Here is a 15,671-nt window from a genome sequence, read left to right as displayed (position 1 = left end):
GAGTTTGATTTTTTTTTCTTGATTCAAGTTTTTTGAGCTTAAAAAGAGTGCAAGATTCTATAAAAGTCAATGGGCTTTGTCATGGGCAAAGTCAAGCCATATTCACAGACTCGAATTCACAAACTCAAAACTTGATGAATAAGGCCTTCATAATTTAGAAAAAATTATTTCCTTTTTCTCTGTAATAATAAAACAATACCTTATACTTGAACCCAACTAAGATATAATCAATCCTTATTGAAGGCAAAACAATCCTACTGCCCTTAATTAATGTTTATATTGTTTTTTAGTGATCCAAATTACAGAAAGATCCTTTATCCAGGGAATCCCAGGCCAGAACATTCTGGATGACAGGTCACATACATATATGCATATATATACAGTATATATATATATATATATATATATATATATAAACACACACATTTTGTAATGAAGAGGCATTTTCTGGGCTTGTTGTTCAGTTTAGTTTAGAGAGTTGCAGATACACAAGGGTTTTAGAGGCTTCAAAGTACTTGAAAAAGAATCCCCTGACACACAGGTTTTTTGCTAAAAAATCTACAAAAGAAATCTACAAGACAAACTCTTCTCCCTAGGGGCTAATAAACATCTATTTTTTTGTTTGTTGCATAAGAGTTAGCAAACATTTAATCTTCAAGGTAGAGCATGCTGTGTTTATTCCAACTGTACGGAGGACATATTACTGATATTATTTTGGAAGATATCAGAAGATTTAGAACTGTTAAACATCCTTTATAAATAGTTTTTTTTAACTCACAATGGCAACATCAGTAACAAAGTGAGAACCCATGAAAACGTTACTTGTCCGACTACAGAATTAGTTGAAAACTCTCTTGTACGACAGGGCTTTCTAACTGGTTACCCAACATCTTCTATTAGATTCAGATGGCCTTTGGGCAACAGTGTGAGATGTATTTCATCATTTGCTCATGCTCATTTTCATTTGCTGCAAATTTTGACGGCCTTTCTTCTTCAATAGTGTATTTTATTTCTTCTATTGTTTCTCATTGCTTCATCTTTTCAGTTCAATAACATTCCTACCATATTGCAGAAAACTGCATACTAATAGTAGACTCCTACCAAAACTTTCTAAAATAAAATAAATGGCTACAAATAGGTTTAGTGTCTTCCTCTGGGGCAAATGTGTTTAAAATGTTGTTGTTTTTTTAACTATTTGTAGTCAATTAAAAACTGTAGTGTAGTGCAAGCTAGGTTAACAGCATACAGCCCATAGTCCTGCCTATTTATACTTATTGCCTAAAATTATTTAACTTGTTAGAGGGGTACCATTAGACCAAGGCAATGGGCAAGTCTCAGTTGCCTAATGCAGCCCTTTTTGATGTAGCTTACTCTGGTGAGTTTTGGGGCTGGTTGGGGGTAGATCATCAATTGAGTTCTACTGACATCGCCCTGTATTGTCCATAGATTCAGTGCAAGAAGGTACATGCTATTACTTTTTCTTCCAACCATTATGCAGTACAGACCTTTGTCAGTAGCAGCCAGTTTGGAGCTTAGTATTTCCTAAAGGCAGGTTAGCATTACTGGGGTACATTCTCTGCAGCTGTTAGGTTAATGCCAGACAGGGCTGATTCTTGGCCTGTGTATAAACACAGGCTGAGAATCACCCCCTACACTACATCATCCTTAACAGGAGCCATTGCGCTGGCCCAAGTGCAGACACACAAAGCAGATTTTGGTGCCAAAATGAATACCCACACTTTCGGTGCCTAAATATGCAGGCTGAGAATCAACCCAATTGACATTAGCCATAAGCAAGTATCTCTGCTGATGCTCACTCACTTTGCTAAAGCCAACAGTAGCCCTACAAAGAGTTTTTGTAACATTTATGTGCTATTTTTTGTTGATTAACAGAATAGCTTCTGTAAAACTAGCATGCGTAACCATCTCTTGTTTTGAGGGTTTTTCTAATTACAGCTTTATACAATCCACATCTGTCAAGGTTTTGACACTTGAAATTGTGCCTGAAAGAAATATTTTAGAAGATTCAGTACAGTGCAGAAAACTAATATCGTATCCGCATATTAAAATAGTCTTACACACTGTAATCAAAAGAAAGTTTCTCAGGGTAATAAGATTAAATATTTGATATGATCTTGACAACATACACCATTTGTGCAGTTTTTATTTTAAAGACTTTGATTGATTGTGTTAATAATGTGAGGCCATAAAGTGAATTTACGGTTATTTTCATCAGTGAAACTCCTAATGTTTGGATGTTAATATGATAAAGACCGGTTATAAACATGGAACTGACCTTCACAGAAATGAAACAGAGTGCTATCATTTATTGATTTACATTCCTGTTTCTATTCTAACCATATGCTTAAAAACTATTTCTAAAACTCAATTAACTCAATTGCAGAGAATTGCCAGTAGAGATGATTGTTTTGAAAAGTGAAGTCGATATTGTGATTGAAAAGTTTTTGGCTGCAGGTTATGAAAAGATGAATATTTCTAACTTAAAGAGGAAAACATTCCAATACCATTAGCCTGAATCTGGTACAGATAAAGGGAAAGTAACAACAAATAAAAAGACTTAGGGGCCCATTAATTAAAGCATGATGATCATGATTGCGAAAAATTCATATTTTTTTCTAAAGTTTAGAACTTTTCGTACTGTTAAAGATAATATCATTAAAATAGTACGACTTTTTCATGATACGTTCGTTATTCCACGAAAAAGTCATACTTTTAGTACTTGCGCAACGACAACGTTATTCATTCAAGCTTTGGTATCATGACTACCTTTTGGCCAGGTTGGAGCTGCAGAGTGCCACTGAGTCCTGTGGAAGGCTTCCAAAATCATGCATTGAATGTCAAAGTCAGAAAGGTTTTTGCGCCGTTTCCGTCCAAGAAACAAATTTGCGTGACATTTTCGAACATCAGAAATTTTCGTGGTTACTCCGAATTTTTTCCAATTGTACTTTTAACAATCTGAAATTCGTACTTTAATAAATGGGCCACTTAATGTACTTTCAGAGTGTGTTTCTAATAGGGATTCACCAAAATCCACTATTTTAGGATCCGGTTGAACCCCAAAATCTTTGCGAAAGATTTGGCGGAACCAAATCCTAATCCTAATTTGCATATGTAAACTAGGACAAGGAAAGGTTAAAGAGAACCACGTGCTTTGTGTGCGGTGAAAAATTTTCAACTTCTGTATTTATGTGACAAAAAGTCACATAATTTTAAGCATTCGGATTCGGTTTGACCAGAGGCATGGATTTAGCCGAATCCGAATCCTTCTAAGAAAGGTAGAATCTGGCACAAATCTTAAACCAAATCCTGGATTTGATACATCCATAGTTTCTAAACAGTAGTTGCAAATAATATCAGCGATCCTGTTTTGCATTTTAATTTTTGTAATTTTTTTCATTATATAAGAAAACATTTAATAACATAGTAACCCTGCATGTTGCTACTTTTTGACAACAATGTAAATAGCAGATAATAAAACTTACTTCCTAATTGTAATGTAATGTTACAGGTAAAGCAACATTATTTTCCAGAAAAGGTAAAGAAATCACAGAGCAGACTAAGGGCTCTGGCACACGGGGGGCACACGGAGTCGCCGGCGGGATGGCGCAAAATCGCGCCGCCGCGTCTGCCATTCCGCCGGCGACTTACATGTTCGCCAGTGGGATGGCAGGGGTAGGCAACTCAGGGAGATTAGTCACCCGCGAACAGGGAGTTTTGCCGCGGGCGACTAATCTCCCCGTGTGCCAGAGCCCTAAGGGCTATGACATGATATGTGGTTAAAGGGGCAGTTTACCTTTAAGTTAATTTTTAGTATGCTATAAAATGGACTTATCTTAGCCACTTTTAAATTGGTCTTTTTTTATAGTTTTTTATTATAATTTTGATCACAAACAAATCAAAATGAAAAAATAAGCCAGCTAAAACCTGTCAAGATCATGTAGAAGTCAATGGCAGATGTGCCTTTTGGAAGATCTATCTTTGCTTCATGGTTTTAGTGGTTTTGGTTTTGCGACAATACAAAAAAGTTGCGGTTTTCATGCAACAAATTGAAAAATTCTCAGTTTTTGCTTATTTTCTGCAACTTATTTTGTTTGTGCTTTTTCAATTCGGATTTTTTTGTGGTTAAAAAAAAAATATATAAAACCACAAAAGTCTGAGTGTTGGGATAGATTTCCAGACATTGGCAAGGTTAAGAACATAAGTAGTTGGGTAGTAAAGCATTAAAGCGTTTTTGGCAATAAAGTTCCAATTTATGTTTTTAAGAACTGCTGGTGCCAAAATAATTGTGATGAAATGTGAAATGTGTATGAATTAGCAATACTATAGAGAGAGTGACATATAGAGGCAGATTTAGTAGAACTTTTATCTCATTTTTTTTTTTTTTTTAAACCACAAATAAACTCATTTCCACAAATGTCAAACATTTATCAAAAAATCTGAACTGAAAAAGCAAGTGCAGGAAACAGTAGTATAGAAGTCATGAAAACCACAACTTTTTCAACTTGTACTATAACCGCGACTTTTTTGACTTGACATACAAAAACAGTGTCAAAAATCCAAAATCCTTTAAAGTTTCTAAGCAAAGAAGGATCCTCCAGGGAAGGGAAGGTACATCTGCCATTGACTTCTACATGATCTCAGCAAGTTTTAGCGGGTGAATTGTCAGATTCAGATTTGTAGCCATTTTGACGCATAGTAAATCTTGAAAAAGTCGCAACTTTTTTCACAACTTTTTGGGTTTTTGGCAACAAAAAGCCTGACCCAAAAAAGTCACGGTTTAGTAAATGCCCCCCATGTGCCCTTCCTTAAGAGTAGCTGAATGCTATTTTAAAATTGACTTACAGGAACAATTCTCTTCATTTCATAATGGCTTGCACAAAGAAACCATAAACCTATTTAGCGTAGTACATTTCAACAGAGCATTTGAAAGCACAGGGGACCCTTCAAATCTTATCTTTTTTCTGTGCATTACCTTATTATTCCTTGCATCATTTGTCAGACACCGAGTGCCAAGCTCATTATTTGCTATTATTCATAAATTCTTTTCCGTCTCTGCTTAACTACATTTCGTAGAGCTATTTGTTACTGGAATCTATGTGCATAACCTTATCATCTGTCATGATACTCATTTCTTACTGTAAAAAAATGTTTTGCCTTAATTTTATAATTTCATTATTTATTATTACTGTATGTGCACTCTAAGTGCACTATGCCCCCAGCAGTTCTGTGCTTACAGCTACCATATGGAATATGAATTCTGACATTTCTCTCTGCTCTACACTCATTTCCTCCCTGTCCTATTGACCTTATATTGTGTATCAGTTTGTTATATTAAAAAAATGATCACAAATGAAAACAAAAACTAAATGTATCATAACAACTGTGCTGCCCCCATCAAATTAATTACTTATCATTTCAGAGAAGCAAATCTAATTAGTCTGGTATGATTGGTGCATCATTAATCCATAACGACACTTGTGGCTCATGTCTGTAATTCTCTTATGTTCATGTCTATGAAGATTCTCATTCATCTAGGACATGATATACAGTATCTAGGAATTAAGTCTTAAACAACTGGACTTTTCTGAGTTTTTTCTTGAAAACGTTTCACCACTCATCCGAGTGGCTTCTTCAGTTCTAATGTTCATGTTCCTTATTTCTAATATTGGCAGCACAAGATTTTACTTAAGTTCAGAAATATAGGAAATATTGTCTGTTACTGTCACTGGGACCATGTGTTTTTCCACATCACTGATAGAGTCAGTATTATATTAGACTTAAAATATATACAGAAATGCTTCAACCCTGCAAACTGGGCATTCTACAAGAGTTATGGTTTATTTTCCTACATTTCCATCTTAAGCTTTTCATCTGTTCAGAGAAATCAATACCCTAGGAAGGTGAAAGTTGCAAAGGAAACAGCAGTTGCAGAGTATAATAAAATGAGGTGCTTTTGGGGGGTCTCCAAGGCCAGTAATTTTGTGATTATGCACAGGTTGGGGTAGTGGTTTCTATATGACATGCACATTTTTAGAATCAAAGAGAATCTCAGAGAAACTTTAGTTCAGCTTTAGGATCCAAGACCTCTAGTACATGTGGTTGGTAGAACATACTAGAGGTCTTGGATCCCACAGAACCCCAGTGTAATTAGAGACATAGTCTGGACATAAATGGTTAACATGGGAGTAGGTACAGCAATAATGCAGTTACAAAGCCATCTTTCTATGAATTCAATCAATCAGCCATTATTTTGTGAGGCAGCAACATGACATAACTATGGTCTTGCTAAATAATTTGATACTTGCTCCATCTGAAACTGATTTAAAATGCAGGAAAAAATAAGGGTTTTTACAATTACGGCTGTATTACATCTCAAGCAAAGAGCATTTAATACTTGAAAGGGGCTTGTTCATGAATACAGATACACATTAATATTACCCCAACGAATAGTATACAAATGGGTCTGATATAGGTTTAAAACCCATTTAATGAAATCTAGACATGCGTTCAAAATTTTAACCACAAGATGCATTGCAAGCAGGGACTATAGGAGATTCTCCCTTTATATAAGCAAGATTAAAATATTTCTTAACAACAACATGCAAAATAGAAAATAGGGTATGTGTTTATTACATATGCAAGTCATGTTGTATGCTTTTTGGTTAAGCAAATAAATATTTTATTGTTCTCCACATCTGTATATATATATATATATATATATATACGTGTGTGATTCTAAATTGATTCTAACAATCCTGTAGGGTTAAACTCCTTCATTAAATATCATATCATCACTCTGCGGTTGCTTTTAATTTACCTGGAGGATTGAGACACAGGCACCATGATTACTAATATAACCTCTCTAAGCAAGAGCAAAAGCGAACAAACAAGAACGGTAAAGACTCATCCATACAGTCAGATATGCCTTTGTGGAATTTTTATTTGTAAAATGGCAGTTCCCTGGAGGAGCAGCAGTTTCCTCAATGCAATTCATTGGGCACCGACTAGGGATTAATTGCTGATATCCCTGGCAACCTTCTTAGTGACTGCTTTTTGCGATAAGAAACATTGGTCATTTATGTAAATGTTTTCCATACAGAACTGTATTCCAGGAGGCAGATACATATTCCGTGCTACTGGAGCTAGCCGCATGAAGAAGCATTCAGATATTTGAAACAGCAACTGCGTGCATCAGTCTTTATTATAGGCTAAACCCATGCACCTACCTGTTTACTTTTCGGCTGAAGTAAATATGGCCCAGTTTCTGGTAAAATATAACCAAGTTATTTTGTTAGGGCATAACAACAGAGGAACAACCAGCTGCCTTTTACTGCTAAATGATTTTAAGTTCTATTTTTTCTCATCTGGTCATGCCCCATTTATATTGGATTCGCTGGGTGGGTATGGCAGACTGTTATTAATGACTAATGTAGACAATCTAAGTTTATACAATAGTGGACCAACCAGATAATAAATGCTTTTGATTCAACTGAAAGTCCATTACACTGACCCTTAAAACTCAGTTTGCACAATTTAAAATGCATATAAAGTATTTAAGAAAATATATAGCACATGCAGCTTTACTCTCAACCTTTCTCGTTTATCTTCTTTACCTGTTTCAATTTCTTCCTTTAGGGAATAAACTGGTACCACTGGAAAGGTCACGAGTTTTCCATTCCTTTTGTGGAGATGAAGATGCGGCCATATAATCATCGTACCATGAAAAAAAGGTCCCTCCAGCTTTGAGCTAACTGTACCAGCCAAACACATGGCTCCTCCATGCACACATCTATCTAATGTTTTCCTCTTTCTTGCTTTCCAACCTAGTACTATTCCTCCAGCCACAGCCTGCAACTGTTTATCTTCCTGTCACACTGTTAGTGGACTGGTCATATTACATACCTTTAAATAGAAACGATCCTCTCAAACTCATATTTGCTCTGCATTCACCTTATTTTTCACCTTCAACTTTACAGCAAGCACCATCCGTGATCCCCAAAACTCCTATGCACATTGCTTTTTGTTCTTCATTTGCATTTGTTGCTTAAACATCTTTCCCTGCCCTGATGGGTACTAAACTATCCCACCCTAATACCTTTACCTCCTCTGTTCTTTCCTTTCTTCTTGCGTTTAAGACAGTGTTAATTTCAGTGTACATAAACCTTTTTGGAACCAGCAATGAAATTACCTGTTGTAGTGCCCATGAGATCCACAACTCTCTGCATTTTGGAGAACAGTGATCTCACTAATAATTGGTGTGCCAAACTTTTTCCTCTTGCAACTCCAATCCTTTTGATGGTTGGAGAGTCCTTTGTACACAGTAAATAACTGACTATTGCAAGTGGAATGGAATTACACATGTAGCACTGAAGACTCAGCAACCCAGGACCCTTGAAATATTTCCTGCCAGCATCCATGACAGTAGCCTGAATTATTTGAACCAGAGCAAGTAATTCATTTTAGTTGTTCTATTTTATTGGTTAAAGAAATGAAGGGCCCAAACTGCCTTACAGAAAATATGGATGCCCTTAAAGCCTCTGAATATATTTCAAATGTTGGGTTTTAAATATAATTTATGTTTAATTGTATACTTGATTCTCTATTTCATTACATTTTTAAAATGTTATTCCTTTAATGCAAGCAGGCTCTTTATACGAGCTGATCTGTAATGGGCATATGTTGGCATTCAGCTCCTAATATGACTGTTTGCATTTAGGATAAAAAGGGATCTGGTGAAAATGTTTTAACTCAATATCCCTTTAAATACCATACAATTGCCAGGTGTTTGGCTACACTGTGGATGACTCTGTGCACTGAAGATTTGCATGCTACAAATGAAGTGGGGCATTCTGGTCTTTGAAAAGTGAATGATTTTATTGCCCAGCATTTCAGTAATATGTGTTGCACCTTTGTTTAACAGTACCAACTTTAAACCTTCAGTGGACACATTAATCCACACTGTGCCTGAGCAACTGCCACTTACATGGTATGAAGAATGCAGGTATCCCAAATACTGCCTTTTGCATGTTCCACAAAGCACTGTACCCTTTATTTTCTTACCTATGGAATGCTACACTTAATATGCTTTGCGTCTCTGCTTGACAAAGGTACACTATGTTGTAGCAACAGGTTGAACGGAAAAAAAAACATTCACTTTATGGAGACCACTGTGCCCCATTTTGTATTTGTAACTTGTGAAGCAGTAACTATTACACAGAAGATCACAGAGGAGACTATTATAGAGTTAACACCTTATTTAATCTTGTATCCCTAGTCCTGGATGCTGTTAGCTGATGTATAGATCCTTTTTTAATGCATTTTCTATACGTTATTAAAAGATTCCTAGTGGGATCATGTCTGCGTGTTTGAGTCTCTTTTACTGGGAAGGCGGCAGAATGTCACCTAGCTTCAGTCCAATCTTCAGAATATCATTTCACTAACAACTTTCCATTCAGAGTTTGCTCCCTTGAGCTTTTATTGCTACGAGTGCACTGCTCTATTGATTCATCTTGATCTATTCTATCTACTTCTTCAATTTCTAATCCAGCAAAGCATTATTCTATTATGTCTTTCCTTATAAAGGGGCTGTAATAAATCACTCTATTAATGTCCGTCTGATATCAAAATCTGTGAAACATTGGGTCTTTAACTCTACATTGTGTAAACGATCTTGGCTGTTATCTTAATCACACTATCATTACAGGCACTGGCTAAAGAAGAATTACTATTTAGGAAAAGATTCCTTAAAGGAATTCTGTTATGATTTTTATGGTGTGCTTTTTATTTCTAAATTACACTGTTAACATAGCAAATAATTCACTCCACCATTTAAAATGTTATTCTTTAACCAACAAATGTATTTTTTTAGCTGTAATATTAGTATGTAGGCAGCCATCTCAGTCCATTGTGCCTGAGTCTGAGATTTCAGAAGGAGCCAGCGCTACACATTAGAACTGCTTTCAGGTAACCTATTGTTTCTCCTACTCCCATGTAACTGGAGTCCCAAGCCGGACTTCTTACTATTGAGTGCTATTCTGATAGCTACAACTTTTAGCAATAAGGTATCAGGGAGCTACTATCTTGCTATCTTCCCATTATTCTGCAGGTCGGCTGCTGGTGGGAAAAGGAGGGGGGAATAACTCCAACTTGCAGCGCAGCAGTAAAGAGAGACTGGAGTTTATCAGGGTCACATGGCTGTTTTGAAAAATAGATTTCTATGCAGGGTTCTGCTGGAGAAGTTCTATTAACTGATGCATTTTGGGGGTAAAAAACATATTTTCCTGCAACACAATTCCTTTAAAAAAAAACTGGGTTTAGCTAAAGGCATAGGAAGGCATTCTCTACTCTATAGGCCCCTGAAATTGTTATAGTGGAAATTATGACAAATCTTTCAAATGTATTCTAATATCTGCTATTATATATGTTATATTAGCTGAACCTCAATACTATATACAAGATACAATGTAACCCCAAATGCAAACTTTTCTTATACTGTGATAAAGCCAAACAGAAGGTTCATTTTTAACTGCAATGTTTTTTTGTTATTCAGAATTGCATGTTTTGTTTAGCTACCACAGGGCAAGAGCTGCTGTTTAAATCCTTGCTGTCAGGCACACATTTCTGAGCTAAACATTACTGTTACATTTAAATTTGGTTAGGTATCCTGTATACACCACCTCACAATGTGTCTATGTGTAAAGGAATCACAGTCACTATACTGTGTATTGAGATTATCTTCATTGAGATCAGCTTGAATTCAAACAGGGTCCCTGGGGCTAGCAGATTTAAGTGTTAATTGAATGTTTCATCTGCAACTATAGTCAGCTTTCAGTTAAAGGGGCAGTTCAACTCTCTACTTTTAGTATGCAATATATAATGATATTCTAACACAAATTGTAGTTGGTCTTTATTATTTAGTGTTTCTTTTTCATTATTTAGCTTTTTTTTCAGAAGATTCAGTTTGGAATTTCAGCAGTGGTCTGGTTGCCAGGCAGTGGTTTGAATGACAGACTGGAAGCAGAATAGAAGAGGTTCTAAATAGAAAGATAAGCAATAAAAAAAGTAATAATAACTATAAAATTGTAGCCATACAGTGCAACAGGTTTTGATTGGCCAGGGTTATTGACCTCCAACAACCAGAAAACATTTTAAATTGCAAGCTAGAGAGAGGGATAGAGGCAAATCATTTTAATAAACTATATAAAATGAAGACCTATTAAAGTGTTGCTAAGTATAGGGCATTCTATAATATATATAAGCAGTTAACTTGAAAATTATAGAGACTCCATTCCATGTGTTACAGGAACACCTATAAATGGCGCTTCAAGCTCTAACTTGTAATCAAGCCTGCATTTTGTGATCATGTTGTTGTGGTGCAAGGAGATTATTTTAAGAGCTATTATGATTTCATATCTTGGAAATATCTGGCCTATCGTTAAAAGAAAAACTTCAGTCTACATCTCCATTTTAAAAGTATTAAAGCATTGTATTATCCACAATTCCAATTGCAAATTGTCTGCAGTTGCACTACATTAGTTTAATATTCAACAGATCGGATCAACCAGGCACGTAATTCATGTACAGATTCAGAAAACGTGTTTTGACATCTCACAGTGTACCTTGTCACATCATGCATATCAATGACAAAAATGTGTGATAATTGTTTATTTAATTTGAGCAACATGACAGGACATTGTAAGCCATCTAAGTCAAACGTCAATATAAAGCAAACTTCCTTTCATTAAAGGGGAAGTTTACACTTTTGTTCAACATTAGTTCAGTGTCTAGGACTTGCACTAAACATACTTTCTGCCTGTTATTTAACCCTTTTACTGCCAGCCATTTTGGTCAAAGCGGAACTTGTATTGCCAGACAGTTTTTGAACATTTTGCACTGTTTCACTTTAGGGGCCTTTCCTCGGGGGGACTTTTAGTTTACCAAGGAAAACAATATATCGTTTTTTTCAGAACAACCTAAGCTTTCAAAATATGGTAGAATTTTTGTGTAATTCCAATTCTGTAACAAGATATAGGCTTCTAAATGTCTAAAAATGCAAAAAAAATCAAATTTTCCATAATATAATCACACATACTAGAAACAAAAATTATTTTATGCACGAATATACAACTGATTTGGAAAGTCCCATGTCTCCTGAACGTGCCAATACCAAATATATATAGTTTTATGGAGATTTCTCACTTGTATAGGTCAAAAACTCCCAGCAGTACACTACCAAATTCCCAAAGCACTGCTCCAAAAAAACTGCATACTTTGGATTTCAAGGCCAAAATTCCACTAACAGAAGGTTTATCCCAGAAAATTGTACATTTTTGGAAAGAACAGATTCTGGGGAATACAGAATAGGCACAACTGTCTGTCTACTCCAAACTATCAAGTCGCAATGCTTTCCTAAAGTTATTGGTTTTTATCAAAATTTGTGATTTTTTTTAAAAATCGCTTCAAAGCTTCTAGTCTATAGTATCTTATCTCCTACAGGTCATAAAGTAACCAAATAAAACACCCTAAATATGAATGCCTGGGGTCCACTGAACAGTTTGATGCCCAATATGTATAGGTTTACCTAAGTATGTGGCATGTAGGGGCCCCAATGTGAACATACCCCATATGAACTGTCATTTCTGTCATTTCAGCTTCTGCAAAATCAACACATTTACATCATTATATGTGGGATGAAGCTAGTAAAAAGTACGCTCACCCCAGAAAGTCATATATTTTTGGAAAGTACACATTCCTCCGAATCTAAAATGGGTACCCATGTCTTTCTACTCCAAAGTACCAAGCCGCACAGCTTTTCTAAAGTTAGCAATTTTGATGACATTTCCAAAAATCCCCTCAAAGCTTCCACTTTGAAGCATCTTATCTCCCACATAGCATTAGGTACCAAGATAAAACACCCTGAATTTGAACGCCAGGGGTCCACTGAACAGTTTGATGCCCAATATGTATAGGTTTACCTAAGTATGTGGCATGTAGGGGCCCCAATGTGAACATACCCCCATATGAACTGTCATTTCTGTCATTTCAGCTCCTGCAAAATCAACACATTTACATTATTATATGTGGGATAAAGCTACAAAAAAGTACGCTCACCCCAGAAAGTCATATATTTTTGGAAAGTACACATTCCCCCGAATCTAAAATGGGTACCCATGTCTTTCTACTCCAAAGTACCAAGCCGCACAGCTTTTCTAAAGTTAGCAATTTTGATGACTTTTCCAAAAATCCCCTCAAAGCTTCCAATTTGAAGCATCTTATCTCCCACATAGCATTAGGTACCAAGATAAAACACCCTGAATTTGAACACCAGGGGTCCACTGAACAGTTTGATGCCCAATATGTATAGGTTTACCCAAGTATGTGGCATGTAGGGGCCCGAATGTGAACATACCCCCATATATACTGTCATTTCTGTCATTTCAGCTTCTGCAAAATCAACACATTTACATCATTATATGTGGGATAAAGCTAGTAAAAAGTATGCTCACCCCAGAAAGTCATATATTTTTGGAAAGTACACATTCCCCCGAATCTAAAATGGGTACCTATGTCTTTCTACTCCAAAGTACCAAGCCGCACAGCTTTTCTAAAGTTAGCAATTTTGATGACATTTCCAAAAATCCCCTCAAAGCTTCCACTTTGAAGCATCTTATCTCCCACATAGCATTAGGTACCAAGATAAAACACCCTGAATTTGAACGCCAGGGGTCCACTGAACAGTTTGATGCCCAATATGTATAGGTTTACCCAAGTATGTGGCATGTAGGGGCCCCAATGTGAACATACCCCCATATGAACTGTCATTTCTGTCATTTCAGCTCCTGCAAAATCAACACATTTACATTATTATATGTGGGATAAAGCTACAAAAAAGTACGCTCACCCCAGAAAGTCATATATTTTTGGAAAGTACACATTCCCCCGAATCTAAAATGGGTACCCATGTCTTTCTACTCCAAAGTACCAAGCCGCACAGCTTTTCTAAAGTTAGCAATTTTGATGACTTTTCCAAAAATCCCCTCAAAGCTTCCAATTTGAAGCATCTTATCTCCCACATAGCATTAGGTACCAAGATAAAACACCCTGAATTTGAACACCAGGGGTCCACTGAACAGTTTGATGCCCAATATGTATAGGTTTACCCAAGTATGTGGCATGTAGGGGCCCGAATGTGAACATACCCCCATATATACTGTCATTTCTGTCATTTCAGCTTCTGCAAAATCAACACATTTACATCATTATATGTGGGATAAAGCTAGTAAAAAGTATGCTCACCCCAGAAAGTCATATATTTTTGGAAAGTACACATTCCCCCGAATCTAAAATGGGTACCTATGTCTTTCTACTCCAAAGTACCAAGCCGCACAGCTTTTCTAAAGTTAGCAATTTTGATGACATTTCCAAAAATCCCCTCAAAGCTTCCACTTTGAAGCATCTTATCTCCCACATAGCATTAGGTACCAAGATAAAACACCCTGAATTTGAACGCCAGGGGTCCACTGAACAGTTTGATGCCCAATATGTATAGGTTTACCTAAGTATGTGGCATGTAGGGGCCCCAATGTGAACATACCCCCATATGAACTGTCATTTCTGTCATTTCAGCTCCTGCAAAATCAACACATTTACATTATTATATGTGGGATAAAGCTACAAAAAAGTACGCTCACCCCAGAAAGTCATATATTTTTGGAAAGTACACATTCCCCCGAATCTAAAATGGGTACCCATGTCTTTCTACTCCAAAGTACCAAGCCGCACAGCTTTTCTAAAGTTAGCAATTTTGATGACATTTCCAAAAATCCCCTCAAAGCTTCCACTTTGCAGCATCTTATCTCCCACATAGCATTAGGTACCAAGATAAAACACCCTGAATTTGAACACCAGGGGTCCACTGAACAGTTTGATGCCCAATATGTATAGGTTTACCCAAGTATGTGGCATGTAGGGGCCCGAATGTGAACATACCCCCATATATACTGTCATTTCTGTCATTTCAGCTCCTGCAAAATCAACACATTTACATCATTATATGTGAGATAAAGCTACAAAAAAGTACGCTCACCCCAGAAAGCCATATATTTTTGGAAAGTACACATTCCCCCGAATCTAAAATGGGTACCCATGTCTTTCTACTCCAAAGTACCAAGCCGCACAGCTTTTCTAAAGTTAGCAATTTTGATGACATTTCCAAAAATCCCCTCAAAGCTTCCATTTTGAAGCATCTTATCTCCCACATAGCATTAGGTACCAAGATAAAACACCCTGAATTTGAACGCCAGGGGTCCACTGAACAGTTTGATGCCCAATATGTATAGGTTTACCTAAGTATGTGGCATGTAGGGGCCCCAATGTGAACATACCCCCATATATACTGTCATTTCTGTCATTTCAGCTCCTGCAAAATCAACACATTTACATCATTATATGTGGGATAAAGCTACAAAAAAGTACGCTCACCCCAGAAAGTCATATATTTTTGGAAAGTACACATTCCCCCGAATCTAAAATGGGTACCCATGTCTTTCTACTCCAAAGTACCAAGCCGCACAGCTTTTCTAAAGTTAGCAATTTTGATGACATTTCCAAAAATCCCCTCAAAGCTTCCACTTTGCAGCATCTTATCTCCC

At 36.5% G+C, this 15,671-nt stretch overlaps 1 protein-coding gene across 1 annotated transcript in view; it reads left to right on the top strand.

Annotated features, from left to right (window-relative positions):
- The window catches only part of tnr (tenascin R), a 175,618-nt gene extending 165,990 nt beyond the window's left edge, over nt 1–9,628 (top strand). Inside the window, 1 exon segment of the mRNA NM_001113815.1 lies at nt 7,657–9,628. Within this exon segment, the coding sequence (NP_001107287.1) occupies nt 7,657–7,767 (111 nt within the window). The 3' untranslated portion in view covers nt 7,768–9,628.
- The last annotated feature ends 6,043 nt before the right edge of the window (nt 9,629–15,671 follow it).

This window comes from Xenopus tropicalis, chromosome 4, assembly GCF_000004195.4.
Source record: "Xenopus tropicalis strain Nigerian chromosome 4, UCB_Xtro_10.0, whole genome shotgun sequence".
NCBI classification, from domain to species: domain Eukaryota; kingdom Metazoa; phylum Chordata; class Amphibia; order Anura; family Pipidae; genus Xenopus; species Xenopus tropicalis.
The sequence above is the reverse complement of the archived record's forward strand: the minus strand, read 5'-3'. Positions and strand labels throughout refer to the sequence as shown.